Below are 18,938 nucleotides of genomic sequence, written 5' to 3'. Positions count from 1 at the left end.
CCAACGATCCCTGCATTAATGCCAGTAAGATGGCGATCCTTCTCATTGGGACCCCTGCTTTTTTTTCTTCCCTCTCTCCCCCCTCCTGCCTTGGGCCTTCTTCCTTTGCCTTCCTGCGAGGCAAAAAACCTTGGTGTCATCTTCGACTCCACTCTCTCCTACCATCTAGGATGTCGCCAAGAAGTCCCACCACCACCAGCACCTCCTCAAAGGGACTCTTCCCTTTATCAATTCCCCTTCAGAAGCTTACTGTCTCCAGAGTCGGACTACTGCAATAGCCTCTTACTCAATATGCCTCCTCTACTCTCCACTCTATGCAACTAATCTAGAACAGGTCTGCAAGACTTATCCTTGGCCTCAAGCCCAGGGACTGCATCTCTCCAGCCCTGAAATCTTTCTACTGGCTCCCGGTGGCTGCAAGGATCAGGTTCAAGACCCTCTGCATTATACACAAGGCCTTCTGGGGCCGGGGCCCGCACTACATCCAACGCTCTTCCAAAATACCTTCCCTTCTTGAGCCCTTCACTCAGATACCTCCAACTCTCTATGGGTTAGACGCTTCTCCAGGCAGAGAGTGGGGGGTAGATCTCTCTCCTCTGCAGGTGCCTCCCTCTGGAATGGCCTCCCTGTCCCTCTCAATCTTGAGCCGGACCACCTGAAATTCTGAAAGCAGCTCAAAACTTTCCTGGTCTCTTCTTCGTTCTCTCCCTCTCCCTCCCCTGCTGACCTACCTGACCTACCTGTCTGCTGTACTGACTGGTTGCGGCTTGGCTACCCTCAGAGTCTCATGGGTACCAGGCTCTTTCTTGATCAGTCACCCTTGCACTGCCTCCGGGCCTACCACCACGCACATAGGAGCTGTAACTAACACAACAGTCCCTGATTATCCTTGCACAACCCAGAGCTGCGCTGCCCTGTTTGCACTTACTCAGATAGCATTGCGCCCTGTTTTCCCTTGCACTTCCCCTTCTCCCTTTTCCCTTGCACTTCTCGTTCTTGCATGATCTGACACAAGGCCTAGTAAGATCGTTTGTCTTGTCCTCCCCTCTGTCTTGCCTCCCTTGTCTTGTTGCGCCTAGAAACAGTTGTGTACAGGCACTTTATAAATGACTAATATCATATCATACAACATGCTGAAGTTCTAAGGTCACCCAACCCCCAGCAAACACCCGGATGTATGGGACAGGCATAGCAGGGGGATTACATGACATTAGGGATTACATGACATTACGTCTCAGAATACAGTGCAGCCATCAGAAATCCCACCACTACCTACCTACTCCACCGAATTGTTCCATGCCAACTGAGCAGAGGTAGAGAAAAGGAAAACAATGTGGTTTATAAATAACTAGGCCTCCGAGTACCCATTCTCCGAATAGACAGACATGACAACACGCATCAATTGGTGAAAATCAATGATCCTGTAGGTCGCTGTTCCGATTCACTCATCGCTTGATGTGCTTTGCACCCTGAAGTAAACTGCACAGAGAATGGGTGTGTGTGGCTGGCTGACATGCCCCTGAGCAGAAGTGGAGGGGAGGCGAGAGTTGGTGTGCTGCTGCATACCGGGACCGTCTGTGCTCTCTCCCCACCTGTCGCCTCACCCTGGCATGGTGCAGTCCGTTGTGGTGCATTGCTGTGCAAATATCTTCGAAACCGTGAATCCTAGGGCCTTCAGTTGTGTTCCTTGTGTCAGCACTGGTTGTTCTACGAACATATTGATGTATTGCTGATTTCCGTCCACTGTCTCATGTGTGAGGTGCTGACATCCAGAGAAAGGGGTGGGCTGTGCAAATGCCATGTAGCCAGTAATGTCCGGGGGGTCATAATGGGTAACTGCGGACCATTTTGTGCAGATTGGTGGAACGGTGTGGAATTGTAGAAGGAACAACGCTTCGCCAATCCACAAACCCACAAATACATTTTGGCTTGTGTTGAAATCAGAGTAAAGGTGTCCGCATGTCATGTAGCCACTAATGTCCAGAAGGTCCTAACAGGTGCCCATGCAAGATCTGTTGCAGATTGGTGAAATGGTTTGGAATTGTATAAGGAACAAGGCTGCGCCACAAACCCACACATTTTCACTTTTATAAATATATAGATAGATGGAATATGAGTTGCTGCATCACCACGGACTTTAAACCTATGGGCGAACAATCCGTGGTAGAGGAGCTTAAAGGTACATGCCCTAAATGCACAGCCCTGGCACAAATGAGATTTCCAAGAAAGGATAGACCTCCAAGGGTCGCAATCCAAGTTGGGGGGACCTTTTCCTGGCGTGTGGTTCATGGAAGGTACATAAATGTATCAACACCATCATTATTCATGGTTATCATTATTCATCTCCACTCTGGTGGTAGTGTGCCTAACTAGTCAGTCCTATGTGCTTCGCTTGAATCACGAACACATGGGGTAGTGAACTAACTGCTCAGGGACCAGAGTGGGCATTCACGGATGGGAATTCACCTCGAAGATTAATTGATTCTGTGTAAAAACATGGATAAGAATTTTCGATTTAAGAGAATCAAGTACAAATTATGGAGCTAAAAAAAGCTAAAATATAGAAGCTAAACTTAAATGAAAAGCATGAAATACAGTCACAGAGACATATTTGCAAATAGAAAAACCTACATGCGAAGTAAATTGTAAAAACCAAGACATTTCCTTCCTTTACTTAGACCAAGCTTCAATTTCCTTCCTTTTTGCTAAGTAGGGGATAGTAGGGAGGGGGATGGGAGAGGAACAAGTAAAACTGACAAACTTCCAAAAAACTAGAAATAAAACATTTCTGTTGCAAAGCAAAAAAGGTTTATTTATTTATTTATACATTTTTAGATTACACCGCATCCTAGGGCAACTGGGCGCTGAAACAGTAAAAGCAAGATGCAGACAGGAATAATAATGCTTGATAATATATAACACATGAGAGTAATACAGTCTTGTTGGAACGAGTTAGCTTCCCAAAGGATAGGGCTCTAGCATGAAGAGCCATGTTTTGAGGCCTTTACGGAAGGGCCAGAAGGAAGACTCGGACCTTAGTGAGAGCGGAAAAGCATTCTAGTATTTTGCAGCCATGACTGGAAAGGTGCTGCCCCCTGCTTTTTGAAACTTAAATCTATGGATGGATATGAGGTGCGAGTGGGCGGCCCGGGTGGGCCTGCTGGATTGTGATTTGGAGAATTTTCAGCTAAGTATCTAGAGGCCATGTTTGACACGCATTTGGGCGTTAGAGAAAGTGTTTTGAACAAGATGTGTTCGCTGACCCAGTAGCCAGTGGGCCTTCTGCCCTGCAGGAGATATTTGCTCTTTCTTTGCAATGTTTAGGGCTGCTCTTAATGCGTTATTCAGTATGCTATGTATTTGTAGAGCCTGCAAAGAGGGCATTGCAGTAGTCCATCCTGGAGAGAATGAGAGCTCTGGGAATCGTGATGCAACTTTCGGGGGTCAGGAAAGGTCTGCAGGTGTTGATGAGTTTTGCAGTGTATATGCTGGCGCAGAGGCAATGGCGTTCACGTGTCTCATTGGGGAAAGAGAGGATTGCAGGTAAACTCCCAGTGTTTTTTACCTCTTGAGACCGGAATAATGTTACCATCAATGGGGAAGGATTTGAAGTCATTGTTAAGTTTGTTTAGACAAGTTTGTGATCCAATCAGGAGCATCTCTGTTTTCTCATCATTTAAGCAGCGCGCACGTTGGGCCATCAATGCCTGGATGGTTTCATAGATTTTGTTAAGGGCAGTGGAGTCAGTGTTGCAATTGCCTGAAATGGGCAGGAGGATCTGGGTGTTATCCATATAGTTGGTATAGGATACACCCAGATTGTCCAGGAGGTCGAATAGAGGTTTAGTAAAAATGTTATAAAGTGTCAGGGAGACACAGGAGCCTTGGGGAACCCTGCATGTGACTGGGGTTGGTGGGGCAGAGGTCGAGAAAACCCCCATTGTTTGGTTGGATACGAAGGACTCAATCCAGGCTCTTTTTTTGGAAAATTAGGCAGCCGAGGATAGGTTTTGGCAAAGGATGTTATGGTCCACCAAGTCAAAGGCCGCACAGAGGTCAAACTAGAGGAGGATGGCGAGCTTGCCTTTGTCTTTGAGCTCATCCACTTGGATTATTAAGTCCAGGAGAGCCGATTCCTTTCTGTGACCTGGGTCGAAACCAGATTGGTGTAGGCTTTCAAATATAAAACAAAAAACACACAAAGGGGCTAATTTTCCAAGCCCCAGAGGGCAAAATGAAGGTGTAAAAGCAAGGGGTTAGCCATTTATGCCTTACTTTTACAGCAAATAAAAGCAGGCAGATTCCAAAGGAGTCCATTGCAAATGCCATCTGCAAAGTAATATTTGAAAGGGGAATTTGCAAGTTTTACAAAACAGAGAGGGGGTAATTGTGCAAGGATAAAAAAAGGCAATTGTATGTATGGGACCACCAATGCTTACACTTGCATGTTGCAGATCCACTGCATGCAATCTTCAACACTCTCAAAGCATAGTGCAAAAGTGAATGAAGGCAATATTGCCCTTATTTTTTAGATTTACTCTCTGCTTTAAGAGAAATAAAACATCAACACAAATACGCTTTGTACATAATGTTTAGCACCCTGGAACGGGGGAGCAACCAATCAGGTTGCTCGGATCGCAGGCTGAATCTACCAATGCACAGATACTCACATGTTAACACTAGCTCCGTGTGCAAGGATTTCATTGAGAGACTGAACAATTGCTTGTGTGGATACCACAGAATGATGTTCGCCCCAGTGATCCAACCACCCAGTGTAAAACTCTGAGTTGACCTGGGAAAGAAATGTGAAAGAAATATCAAACACAAAAATGACACAGTAAACTCAATTTCACTTATACCCACTTCTTCACATTGGATCGTCCTCTCAGGTGGCTAGGGAGAGGGCATCACTTTTGGAACATCACCCTGGGGGTTGATATGCAAAGGTGGATCACCTGGGGCGGAGGGAACTTGAGGGGCGGGGAGCGGATGTCCTTAGGTGAGACATGGTATCCCCCTTTTCCCAATGAACCCTCCATCCGTTAAGCCTTTGTAGGCTATTGTCAGTCTTTCCCCTTTTCTTCCCTCCAAACTGTCCCCCAGAAAAACCACTTCAATACTGGGATGAGGAAGAGACCAACTAGGAAGACACATCCTCATTGGATTGATACAAGCACATATGAGAGACAAAACAGTTATACATACTTCTTGTATTAAATCAAACATTCCCAAACACCACTCTCGTACTGACACAAAGAAGAGGGCTATGGAGAAATACAGGTGGAACATCCAGGCACGTCCACCTAGTGATTTTTGCCAGATTCGGGCAATTGTTGCCTTACAGGGGATAACCTCTAACCAATGCTACCCACAGCCAAGCGGCTATTAGCATAACATATTAAGACAACCACTGGAAAAAGCTCATAACCAAGATTGGCAACCAAATAATAAATCCCCTTTACAGAGATATACTTTTGGGAAAGCTTGTATCTCACAGTACCAAGAGCCAAGTGACTGTAAAACCATACCAAGACAACTTTCTTTTTTAGGATGCCAACTGGAGGAAACTTGTAACCCAAACTGCTATGAGTGAAAAGGCTGCCTAGAGATCAAGGAGAGACCCTTTGTGAATAATTCTTGTACATTTCGTTCTAGGTTTAGAGAGAACTTGAGAACAAGGTGTCAAGAGACTATAAGAAGAGGCAGTTATCGGTCAAACCTCCTTCCAAGAGAGTGTGGTGTGCAGAATCTTGGAATCAATATTGCCAACAAGTTTGAAGTTAGTTGTAGTTTTCTTCCTGGCAGGCGAGTATACCAGGAAAGGGCTTATAGTGGTTAGTCCTGGCAGGCGAGTGGACAAGGAAAGAAGATGGTAGTTTGATATCTTTGTGGCAGATAGATATATGTAAATAACTTTTGTGGAATTAAGAGAATTCATGTACTGTATCATTTGTTTGAAAGCAAGTTGCAGCATTAAGTTGCTTTTTGCAATCCTGACAAAAGTGGTTCTTTCAAGAAGAAGTGTTGAGAAAGATTGAAGTGTTATATTGACAAGTAGTAATTACTTTGAAGAAAGCATTACATGATAACAGAACAATTGCATTTGATTTTGAGGAGAAAATGTATCATCCTTTCAAGAGCGATATTGTGGAAGACACTGACTTGTTTGGAATTATCAGTCAACTGTGGTGAAAAAAATGTTTGTTGTATCTAAGAAAGACACAGTGGTTGAAAATGTCCTTGAACAGAACCTTAACTATAGGGCGGCGACAGTATATGGGATACATTACTCACCGTAATCGTATTTCTGATGCTTGTGTCTGCTTAGATTCAAATGCTGTGCATAGGCCGACATCTAGCGGAAGCTGCAGAGTATTACAGTTGTTTTCGAAGCTCGAAAAGGGACGTCGACAGGGCGTGCAGGTAATACTATCCCTAGTGTGACGTCCACTGTATCCATGATCCCTCACGCGTCGAGGTCCCTCAGATTATTTTTATGACATGAGGTATTATGAGGTGTAGCATGAGTACAGTTGTATCCAAGCAGATACTTATTAGACAAGCTCATAAGCATCCATGCGCCTTCTCTCCAAGGGGAGTAAGGGTGGGTCGCATGTGAAACTAAGCAGATACAAGCATCAGAAATACGATTACGGTGAGTAATGTATCCCTTCTGAGGCTTGTGGAATCTGCTTAGATCACATGCTGTGTATAGATGAGCGAGCAGTGGATGAAGAAGGAGGTGGGATGTGAGAAGGTTCATGAGTGAATAAATGTCTTAGAACCGCTTGTCCCACTTGTGTATCTGTCTTGGAATGAGTATCAATGCAGTAGTGCTGAGTGAAAGTATGTATTCAGCTACATGTAGCTGATTTGCAAACACTTTCTAAGGGGACATTTGCAATGAAAGCCAGAGTGGCTCCAGTACCTCTTGTGGAGTGGGCCCTTGGCGTAAAAGGCAGTGTTTTATCTGATGGGGAATAGCACAGTTGGATACATCTGACTATCCACCTAGAGATGGCATTCTTAGAGATGCGGTCACCTTCTCTGCCTGGCGCTATGGAGATAAACCGTTGATCTGTTTTTCTTAGCGGTCTGGTCATGTCTACGTAGTAGAGGACCGCTCTCCTCACATCTAGTGTGTGGAGTTTTACCTCAGCAGAGCTTTTTGGCTCCTGGAAGAAAGCCGGTAGCTCAATAGACTGGTTTACATGAAATTTGGAGATTAATTTAGGTGAGAAGCTAGGGTGAGTACGTAAAACCAGCTTATCCTTATGTATAGTAAAGAAAGGATCCTGCACTGACAATGCTTGGATTTCACTAACCCTTCTTATGGAAGTGATAGATACTAAAAAAGGCAGCTTTATAAGTGAGGTGTTTGAGACTAGACTTGTGCATAGGCTCGAATGGGGGTCCAATGAGCTTAGCGAGTACCACATTGAGGCCCCAACCTGGCGGTGGGTTAGAAATTGGAGGGTGGAGTATCTTTACTCCTTCCATAAATGCTTTGGTAACTGGTACCTTCCACCATGAGACCTTATTATGGGAAGTGGTGTAGGCTGACAAGGCCGCCAGGTGGACTTTTAGGGAGTTGAACACTAACCCTGCATCTAGCAAGTGGAGCCTATAGGTTATAATGTTAGATGGAGTACAATCTATGGGGTTGATCTGCTTAGTCTGGCAAATTACGAATCTTGTCCATTTGTCAAAATAACAGTGCCTAGTGTTTGGTTTTCTTGATTCTTTGAAGATATCCATGCATCTTTGCGGAAGATTGCGATGCCCGAACTCTAGGACTTCAGGAGCCATGCTGCAAAGTTCATTGAGTGTGGTTGTGGGTGCACTGTTAGTCCCTCGTGCTGGGTGAGTAGGTTGTACTGGCACAGGAGCTTGATGGGATCGCACATCGCCAGTCTGCGCAGATGTGGATACCATGGTTGTCTTGTCCACATGGAATCAACTAGGATAAGCGTCATCAGTTCCTTGTATAACTTGTTCACCACCTTCCTCATGAGAGGAGTTGGGGGAAAAGCGTGAGCAAATTTCCCTGACCAGCTTATCCATAGGCTGTTTCCCTTTGAGCCTGGCTGGGGGAACCTGGACGCGAAGTCTGGGCATTGACTATTTTGGATTGTGGCGAACAAGTCTATAGTTGGGAAACCCCATTGAGAGAAGAGGTGTTCTACCACTTCTCTGTGTAGACACCACTCGTGTTCTTCTGGTAGGGGAATCTCTGCTCAATGAATCTGCTAGAGCGTTGAGTTCCCCTGGAACATGTTGTGATGAGGAACATCTTCCGTTTGAGTGCCCATTTCCAGATTTTTTTTGCAAGTTTGGATAGATTAGGAGAACGTGTACTCCCCCTGTTTGTTGATATAAAACATCGCTGTAGTGCTGTCCATTAGGATCTGCACCGACAGGTTTGTTAAATGGAGTTCGAATGCCTGAAGGGCTTTGAATACTACCAGAAGCTCCAGCACATTGATGTGGTTCTGAGCTGCAGTGTGATACCACAGGCCCTTAGATGTGTGGTGAAGGTAGTGAGCCCCCCCCCCCCCCTGCCAGTGAGGCGTCCCTTGTGACACCACTGCCTGTATTTCTGGGTTGTAGAAAGGTTTCCCTCTTGTTGTTTTCTCTCGTCCACCAGCAAATATTTTGTACAAGTGTTGGCGAAACAACCACTAGATCGTCCCACGGACCGCTTGCCTGATACCACTGTTTTGCCAACCACTCCTGTATGGGACGCATGCACAGGCGCGCGTGAGGGACCACGTAAATGCAAGATGCCATCATGCCTATTAAACACATTGCTTTACGCACCCTTATCTGGCGGCCGGCCTGATAATGTGGTATTTGCAGCAACACATTTTTTACTCTTTCCTCTGAAGGAAAGACCAATCCTTCCTCTGTGTTTAAGACAGCTCCTAGGAACTGTTTTGAAGTGCTTGGCACTAGGCTTGATTTTTTAATGTTGATGGAGAAGCCCAATTGAAAGAGGAGGTTGATTGTTGTTTGGATGTTTTGTCTGCAAATCGGAGGTGATTCACCCGTTATGTGCCAGTCATCCAGGTAAGGGTACACTGGGATTGCTCCCCTGTGCAGGTGCGCTGCCACTGCCGCCAGTACCTTTGTGAATACCCTTGGAGCCGAGGCTATTCCAAAGGGCAGCACTTTGAATTGGTAGTGCTTGTTCGCTATCTTGAAATGCAAGAATCTTCTGTGCGCTGGGAACATTGAAATATGAAAATAGACATCTTTCATATCCAGTGTTGCCATGTAATCCCCCTTTTTGAGTAGCGGGATTACCTCTTGTAACGTAGTCATGCAGAACTTTTGTGACTTGACATTCTTGTTTGCAGGGCATATATCTAATACAGGGCGCATTGTTAGATCTTTCTTTGGCACGAGAAAGTAAGTTGAATAAATACCCCCGTTTACCTGGTTGGCTGGGACCACTTCTATGGCGTCCTTTAATAGAAGTGTAGTTATCTCTTCTAGAAGGATCCGCTGATGCTCTTCTGAGTGTATTTTCTGTCGTGGGGGGTGGTCGTGAGGACGTTGAAGTAATTCTATACAGTGGCCCCCTGCTTCCATGGACAGCACCCATCTGTCTGAGATGATACCCTCCCATGCTGTCATGATCTCTGCTTCCAAAAGGTCAGGGTTTTCCCAACTCCCTTGGAAGCAGATCCATAACCCAGGTTCCGAGAGCCAACCAGTCCCAATTGGGACCTTTTGGACCCAGTCCTGGCGCCAGTGGCACCAGGCTCATAAATATGCCCAGTCCCAGCGCTGGAAGCGCAGGTCTCATAATGCTTGGGTGGACTTACCTGCAGCAGACCATGCTGCTTACTTGCCTGCCAGTTGAGCCTCTGATCCCCTTCTGTTTGGAACTACTTTTCCGGTTGGGTGGGGCTGGAGCCACTCCCTAGATTCAGAACACTGGAACTCTTCTGGAAAGCAGGAACTCTTTTCTTACCTAGGCGTGGCTGTGGAAGGAGACACCTAAGCACTACAGGAGGCTATTTAAACCACACCCGGTGGATGAATCTTGCTTTGCGTTATTCTGCACCCTCTGCAGCAGAACGCTCATCGTGTCTTCTGCATCCAGTCCTGGGCCTAATGAAAAAGGCTTACCATCGTGAATCCAGTCTTCAGCAACACCTATAAAGACAAGAAAGAACAGGTTAGCATTCCGGCATCTGAAAGGCAAAGGCTTACCTACTCTTCGTGCGCTCCGGAGGTCTTCACACTGCATTCCGGCATCTGAAAGACAAAAGCTTACCAACTCTTCGCACGCTCCGGAGGCCTTCGGCGCTGCATCCCGCATCTGAAAGACAAAACAAGGTGCGTTTAAAGACATTGGGGAACTTTAATACTCACGTGCCATCACTCCTTTCCACATCTAACCCAGTGGGTATTCCGGCACCCTGCAGCCGCTCCGAACTCGTACCTGCAAAATAAAAAGACAGTTAGAGCGCATCGTGAAGCAGGCAACAAGCGCTTACTTACGTGCTTCCAGGCGCTTCTATTCATCACACGGGCTCCATCTTCAACTCACTTCAGCCCGTCATCCGCCATCGCCGGAACCCTGCAAAACAAGAGACATCATTACTAAAGACTTTAAAGACATTTGAATGACTCGAAACTTACCGTTCGTGCAGTAAACGACGGCCAGCAGTCCTCTGAAGTCAAGAGGCCTGCGCTACCTATCCAGTGAAGAAACCGGTTACAGCACCCTGCCCCGAGGCAGATGGAGAGCTCGGCATTCACTTACCTAAGGTGAGAGCGTTAACCTTTGGGGGTCTACAGGAGAGGAGAAGAGGAAAGAGATAGGGACACCCCAATAACCCCAGTTCATTAACCCCATATTTTCTATCTGCAGACATCTTACTCTACACGTCAGGCATACAGTGCACAGAGGTCCAGCCCAAAGAGCCAACCGGGTGCTACACATCACCTTTGAAGATACGGTAGTCGCCCAGTCAAGACCGGCGCCTCTGCGAGAATCAGGTGAGCGTTACAGAACGCAAAGCCTACCGCAAAACTCTCGCCCAGGCGCTATGGAAACCTCGGATACTGACCACCTAGCCCGGTCACTTGGGGAACTAAGGGCAGAAGTGCATGCAGCTCGTCAGGAAACAAATGCTCTAAGAAGGGAACTAATTATTTCCAAGGAGAGAACAGATGATCTTGCTAGACAATTGCTACAGTCACAAGCCGGACAGACCCCGTTACCCGCATCAGGGGCAAATCTTCCTTCAACATCCTCTATGAATCCAGTGCAGATCAACCTACCTGGGAATGTACCTCTGGCTCCGCCCGAACGATTTTCTGGTGACCCAAAGAGGTTTGCAGTATTTATCAATCAGTGCCGGTTGCACTTCTTATGCCGGCCAGCAGCCTTTCCAACTGATCAAGCTAAAGTAGCTTTTGTACTTTCGTACCTTAGTGGCAATGCGGCAGACTGGTCGATCCCTCTAGTTAATCAAGATGATCCGGTTCTCCATGATTTTCAAGCCTTTCAGCTTAGTATGGAAAAACTGTTCGCAAGACATTCACAGGGGCAGGCCTTGGACAATGAGCTTCTTTCGTTGCGACAGGGTAATCAAGACCTTTTGGCTTATATTGCATCTTTCAATAGACTAGTAGTGGAAACTCAATGGCCTGAGGACAAAAGGATTACGCTGTTTTATTGAGGTCTACGTGGAGAGCTCAAAGACGTTTTAGCCCAAGTAGTGAATCCCCCACAAGACTGTTCGGATTATATAGACTTGGTCGTTCAAATAGATCACAGACTGCAGAACAGGAAGGCCGATCGTTCCAAGTTTGATTCTCGAGTATTTTCCAAACCGCCAACTCCTTCCAAAGGAGTAGACTCCGGGGAACCCATGCAAATAGGGGGTCTGAAAGGTCCTCTAACACAAAGGGAGCGGGAAAGGAGAAAACAGTTGCAATTATGCTTATATTGCGGAAACTCAGGGCACTTTCTTCGAGACTGTCCGGTGAAACCTGCCAAGAAGGCAGTAGGAGCTGCAGTTACCAAAGTTACAAACTCTGAGCAGGGAAACGACCTCGCCCGACAAGAATAGAGGTCCTCTTGCCGAGCGTGAAAACCAGTTCCGTGACCTCGCATTTCGTGATACCTATGGTCCTCGAAAGATTGCGTCAACACAAACTTTTCGCTAAGTTGGAAAAATGTGTTTTCAACGTGACTGAAGTTGAATTCTTGGGATTCATATTATCACCTGGCGGAGTGCGTATGGATTCAAAGAAGGTCGATGCAGTTCTCAAATGGCCATCACCATCCTCCGTAAAAGGTGTGCAAAGCATGTTAGGCTTCGCTAACTTTTACCGCAGGTTTATCCCCGAATTCTCTCGAATAGTACAGCCCATCACTGCCTTGTTAAAGAAAAACAAACGTTTTGAATGGTCTACCGAGGCGGAACAAGCTTTCCAGGATTTGAAGTCTAAATTTATCTCTGCACCAATCTTAAAACACCCTTGCCCCGAACTCCCCTACATCGTGGAAACTGATGCTTCTAGCCTTGCCATGGGGGCAGTTCTATCACAAAAGGACCCGGTAACCAATCAGTTGCATCCCGTGGCATTTTGGTCCCGCAAATTCTCGCCTCCTGAAATCAATTACACGATTACTGACAAGGAACTTCTGGCTATCAAGTCTGCCTTTAAGGCTTGGCGGCATTATCTGCTGGGGGCCCGACACACCGTTACTGTGATTACGGATCACCGAAACCTGCAATATTTGAAAACCGCAAAAGCCCAATCCTCTAGACAACTCCGTTGGGCATTATTCTTTGCCGAGTTTGACTTCATAATTACCTATCGACCTGGTACAAAGAACGGTAAAGCTGATGCCCTTTCTCGGATGGGAGTGGAAGAACACTTGATCAACCCTAAACCTGTACCAATCATTCCCGAACAAAGAATTCTGGGTGTAATCGCCACAGAATCCATAGAGGAAGTTAAGGATAAAGCCAGGCAACTTGTAACTCCAGCAGACATACAGAATTGGCATCTGCAGGGAAAGGACTTTGCAGTAAAGGACAACTTATTGTATTTCCAAGAACGATTATACCTACCCAGCACAGATTTACAGAAAAAAGTAATCTCTTGTTATCACGACTCTTTAATGGAAGGTCATCCCGGTATGGCCAAGACCTCAGAAAAGATCAAGCGCTACTTCTGGTGGCCGTCTTGGAAAAAAGATATCAGAGACTTTATAATGTCCTGTGGAGTATGCGCCCAAAACAAGAGTCAAAAGGAAAGACCAGCAGGCCTCTTACGCCCTATTGACATCCCACCTCGCCCTTGGCATACGCTTTCTATGGACTTCATCACCGATCTACCTCCATGCTCCGGATACAATACGATTCTAGTAATTGTGGACTTATTCTCCAAGATGGCGCATTTCATTCCGCTCAAAGGCTTGCCAACAGCAGCAACTCTGGCCCGAGAATTTCTCGAAAACATCGTCCGACTGCACGGTTTTCCTTCGGTTCTAATTTCGGATCGAGGTAGTCAATTTATTTCTCATTTTTGGCGAAGTTGCTGTCGGTCGGCTCAAATTGATGTGAGACTATCGACCAGTCACCACCCTCAGACCGACGGACAAACCGAGAGGACCAATCAAACTCTGGAACAGTATTTACGCTGCATGCTGCAACAAACTGAAAAAACTTGGAAAGATATCCTTTGGATAGCCGAATATGCCTACAATAACTCTGTCCATTCGGGAACTGGGAAAACCCCGTTTTTTCTTTTGTACGGCAGTCACCCTCGAACCTCGGAGTTGGATCCCCTCCAAGATCTTGAAACACCAGCAGTAGACTACCTGCATTCTACAATCACCCAAGCCTTTAAGGAAGCTGTTTCTCACCTTCAAAGGGCTAAAGAACAATACAAGAAAGGAGCAGATCAACATCGGAAGGAAGCCCCTCACTATCAAGTAGGGGATCAAGTCTGGTTATCCACCAAATATCTATCTCTAAAAGGGCCACACACATTCAACCCAAGATACCTTGGTCCCTATTCCATCACTACCATAGTAAACCCAGTAGCGGTCAAGTTGGACTTGCCCCCGCACATGAAGATACATCCGGTCTTCCACGTCTCTCTATTAAAACCCGTGCAACCTCAAACCTGACTAACCAAATCTCCAAAACCTATCCTAGTTGATGGAGAACTCGAGTTTGAAGTCAAAAGCATTCTGGACTCCAAGATCTCCAGATCTAAACTATTCTACCTAATTGACTGGAAAGGCTACGGCCCCCAAGAGAGATCCTGGGAACCTGCTGAATATGTTCACGCTCCTCGCCTAATCAAAAGATTTCACCGAACATTTCCTGACAAGCCAAAACCCCCGGAGAAGCCCGGTTTGGGAGGGGCCTTGAGGGGGGGTACTGTCATGATCTCTGCTTCCAAAAGGTCAGGGTTTTCCCAACTCCCTTGGAAGCAGATCCATAACCCAGGTTCCGAGATCCAACCAGTCCCAATTGGGACCTTTTGGACCCAGTCCTGGCGCCAGTGGCACCAGGCTCATAAATATGCCCAGTCCCAGCGCTGGAAGCGCCGGGCTCATAATGCTTGGGTGGACTTACCTGCAGCAGACCATGCTGCTTACTTGCCTGCCAGTTGAGCCTCTGATCCCCTTCTGTTTGGAACTACTTTTCCGGTTGGGTGGGGCTGGAGCCACTCCCTAGATTCAGAACACTGGAACTCTTCTGGAAAGCAGGAACTCTTTTCTTACCAGGAACTCTTTTCTTACCTAGGCGTGGCTGTGGAAGGAGACACCTAAGCACTACAGGAGGCTATTTAAACCACACCCGGTGGATGAATCTTGCTTTGCGTTATTCTGCACCCTCTGCAGCAGAACGCTCATCGTGTCTTCTGCATCCAGTCCTGGGCCTAATGAAAAAGGCTTACCATCCTGAATCCAGTCTTCAGCAACACCTATAAAGACAAGAAAGAACAGGTTAGCATTCCGTCATCTGAAAGGCAAAGGCTTACCTACTCTTCGCGCGCTCCGGAGGCCTTCGGCGCTGCATCCCGCATCTGAAAGACAAAACAAGGTGCGTTTAAAGACATTGGGGAACTTTAATACTCACGTGCCATCACTCCTTTCCACATCTAACCCAGTGGGTATTCTGGCACCCTGCAGCCGCTCCGAACTCGTACCTGCAAAATAAAAAGACAGTTAGAGCGCATCGTGAAGCAGGCAACAAGCGCTTACGTGCTTCCAGGCGCTTCTATTCATCACACGGGCTCCATCTTCAACTCACTTCAGCCCGTCATCCGCCATCGCCGGAACCCTGCAAAACAAGAGACATCATTACTAAAGACTTTAAAGACATTTGAATGACTCGAAGCTTACCGTTCGTGCAGTAAACGACGGCCAGCAGTCCTCTGAAGTCAAGAGGCCTGCGCTACCTATCCAGTGAAGAAACTGGTTACAGCACCCTGCCCCGAGGCAGATGGAGAGCTCGGCATTCACTTACCTAAGGTGAGAGCGTTAACCTTTGGGGGTCTACAGGAGAGGAGAAGAGGAAAGAGATAGGGACACCCCAATAACCCCAGTTCATTAACCCCATATTTTCTATCTGCAGACATCTTACTCTACACGTCAGGCATACAGTGCACAGAGGTCCAGCCCAAAGAGCCAACCGTGCTACACATCACCTTTGAAGATACGGTAGTCGCCCAGTCAAGACCGGCGCCTCTGCGAGAATCAGGTGAGCGTTACACATGCGTGGGTGAAGTTGGAAATGCGTCCTCCTACTGGAGATGCATGGGAGGGTACCTGGGGCGGAATGTCACTTGCTCTGAGGTGGGGTGCCACCTCGAGCAGGGCCTCTGCCCAGACCACGTCCTCTGCGTTTTCCTCTGGGATAGCCTTGGAAAGCTTGTCCTTTATTATTCCCCCAAGAGGAGCCTTGGCCTGGATTGAAGCCGGATCCTCTTTGTGAATTTTGGCCCCAAAAACGGCGAAAATTACTGTTACCTCTCTGACCAGTAGGCTTGTTTGTGAGCTGACCTAAAGATTTTAGAATGTCATACTCGTCCTTTGCTATTTTAAGTGCGTCTTCCACGGCCTTACCGAAGAGCACGTTAGGTTCCACTGGCATGTTTATTAGAGTGGCTTGTGTTTCTGGCCTAAAGCCTGATTGGCCAAGCCATGCATGCCTCAGTCCCCTCTGTAATGACTCTTCCGGCATCGTCTGCTGCATCGAAATTTGATTGAAGGAGACAGGTAGATACGGCCCTTCCATCTGCTGCCACCTGAGCTAGTTGTGATTTGGTGGCTCTGGGGCAGATGAAAGTAACAGAGAAATCTCTTCCCACTTATGGCAATTATAACTAGACAACAGGGTTGCATTGTTGGCTATCCTGGTTTGATAGGCTGCAGAGGAGGCGACCTTTCTGCCCATGGCATAGATCTTTTTGCTTTCTTTATCCGGTGGAGCCTCGGATGAAGCAAGGGGTGTGCCTGCTCTCTTTCTAGTTGTGGTGACAACTAAGGATCTGGTCTTAGTGAGCCTCTAATATATAAAGGGTCTGAGGGTGCAGGCCTGAATAATTTTTCCACACGCGGGTTAACGGCCTGTGTGAGATTGGGTGCTTCTAAGGATGGCTGTATCCTGCGTTGCACTGAATTTAATAATATTTGTTCTGCAAAATCTCTATCCTCCTGTACCTCCTGTGTGTCAATTTGGAAGTGTTCCGCCGCCTTGGCTAATACTTCATTGAGGAGGGGTTGATTATCGACAGGGGGATTGACAACTGGAGTGTCTTGATTAACAGGGGAATCTATGGAGTACATGTTAGCCTCTTGGTCTGCCTCTGGGTCTGCATCATCCCCATAATAAGGTTCATCTGTATCCTCTTCATTAAGTTGAGGGTCAGACGCCTCCACAAAGGAGAGATCTTCTTGGTCTAATTCAGGGTCATATAAATCTATAACCGTACTTTGTAAGGGGGCGTTAGAGCGAGACCTTTTAGAAGGGGGTTGAGTGGGTAAGGCAGAGGCTTGAGAGCCGGCAGGGGCTGAGGTGGGAGGAGTGGAAACTCTGAAAGTAATCTGGGTTTTTCTCGTAAAAATTGGCCATGAAGGTCATTCTTCGCATTACCCATTCAATATCTGGGGAAGACCATTCCTTTGAACTTGGGATCACAATAGATTGTGGGGAAAGACCCAAGTCCTCATTAGTGGGAGGTATAATTTTAGGCCTAGAGTCCTTAGGTTTTTCTATGGCCGTGGATAACTTTTCCTTCTGTGATGTCTTCTCCCTAGGAGGGCTCTTGTCCCTACGAGGGGTTTTAGAGGACTTTTTGTGATGTTTTTCCCCACCCTGGGGCCCAGAGGAGTGTTTTACAGACTTCTTGGGGTCTGCTTCTTTATCCGACGTCGAGCATCGAATTTCGGGAGCCGAGGCTTCGTCTGCGGATGATCGACCTTCGGAAGGAGTTTTTCTTTTTTTTTGCAACTTTCTTTATTGATTTTACAACAATGAAATAGTAGACATTACAAGACCGTGCACCGGTCACGAGACCCTTTATCCCCCCTCACTCCCTCGGAACGATCCCTGCTTAGTGTCGGGTACAGTTTCATATCGGTACTAGTGTTGTTGTTCGGCACTCATGTCTGCTATAGAAGTGTCCGGTTGCCCGCAGCAGTTTCTATTGGAGGTGAAGACTGCGAGCTCGAGTCGTCATCAACGTTTAACAGGTATGCAATATAGAGGCCCCAGATATCGGGGGGGCGTGCGTGGAGGGGCAGAGTTCGTAGGTAGTTTGTTTCGGTGTCTTGACAATAGGTGACATCTTGGAGCCATTGCTTTAGTGTTGGTGGCGGTCCTCTGCCCCAGTTGCAAGCTACTTGTCTGCGTTCCAGGACCAAGAGTAGGTTCGCCAGTTTTCTGGTATGTTCTGGTAGTTGGTTGGTTAGGCCTAGCATGGTCAGTGTTGGGTCAGGTTTTAGTTGCACTCCAATTATAGCTGAGATTTTCTCTAGGACTGCTGTCCAGAACGCTCATATTTCAGGGCACGACCATGCCAGGTGGACAAAGTCAGCTTCCGGGTGCCCACAGTGAGAGCAGGAGGCGGCTATTGACGTCCTCTGGGCGTGAAGTCTTGCTGGAGTGTGGTATACCTGATGGACAAAGTTGAAGTGAATTTGTTTGTGCCTTGTGTTTATTGCCACTTTCTTTGTGAGTCGTAGTATGTATGACCAGTCTTTGTCTAGTATCGTAATGTGTTCAGAGCTCTTTCCCACCTCGTTCGGGCATTTAAGCAGCGAATTAGTTTTTCTGTTAGCAATGCCTTGTAGATATTTGACACCAGACGGCCATCACCTTGGACTTGAATCACTCCGTGGAGCAGTGGCCAGCTCGGTGGTTGGAGTGGGAACGTGGCAAAGCTGGACTGCATGGCGTGTCAGGTTCGGTAGTACATGAAAACGTCGAGGGCGTTGTTTCCACCTTTGTCTCGAGCTTCCTGAATCGAGAGGAACAAACCGTTCGGAAACAGGTCGCCCAGTGAGTGGATTTGCAGTTTCTTGGTCCAGAGCTGGAAAACCTTTTCAGATGTTACGGGTATCCCTGGTATACTTCTCACCGGAAGGAAGGGGGAATATCTGGTTTGGACTCCGTTCCTTTTGGAGATTTTGTTCCAAATCGTGTGTGTCGTGACCATTGTGTTCATCGGTGTTGAGGGTGTCGGTGGTTCGTTGAGTATGACTGCGCAGAGAAGATAGGGTGTTGCTAGAGCTCTTTCGATTTGCACATGTGGCCGGATGAAGTGTGTTGCATACCAATGGCTCAGGAACTGTCCTTGTGCTGCCTTTCTACATCGGGTAAAGCCAGTCCGCCTTGGGTTATGGGCAGGATCATAGTGCTGTGTGCTATTCAGGCAACCTTGCC

At 47.1% G+C, this 18,938-nt stretch overlaps 1 protein-coding gene across 1 annotated transcript in view; it reads right to left on the bottom strand.

Moving 5' to 3' along the window:
- Positions 1-18,938, bottom strand: part of GLB1 (galactosidase beta 1) — a 622,172-nt gene that overhangs the window by 308,653 nt on the left and 294,581 nt on the right. Inside the window, exon 8 of the mRNA XM_069613134.1 lies at positions 4,671-4,792. Within this exon, the coding sequence (XP_069469235.1) occupies positions 4,671-4,792 (122 nt within the window). The remainder of the gene's footprint in view (positions 1-4,670; positions 4,793-18,938) is intronic.

The sequence above is a fragment of the Ambystoma mexicanum genome, chromosome 5p (assembly GCF_040938575.1).
Source record: "Ambystoma mexicanum isolate Mex_15411 chromosome 5p, UKY_AmexF1_1, whole genome shotgun sequence".
Taxonomy (NCBI): domain Eukaryota; kingdom Metazoa; phylum Chordata; class Amphibia; order Caudata; family Ambystomatidae; genus Ambystoma; species Ambystoma mexicanum.
This window is presented reverse-complemented; position numbering and strand designations above follow the sequence as displayed.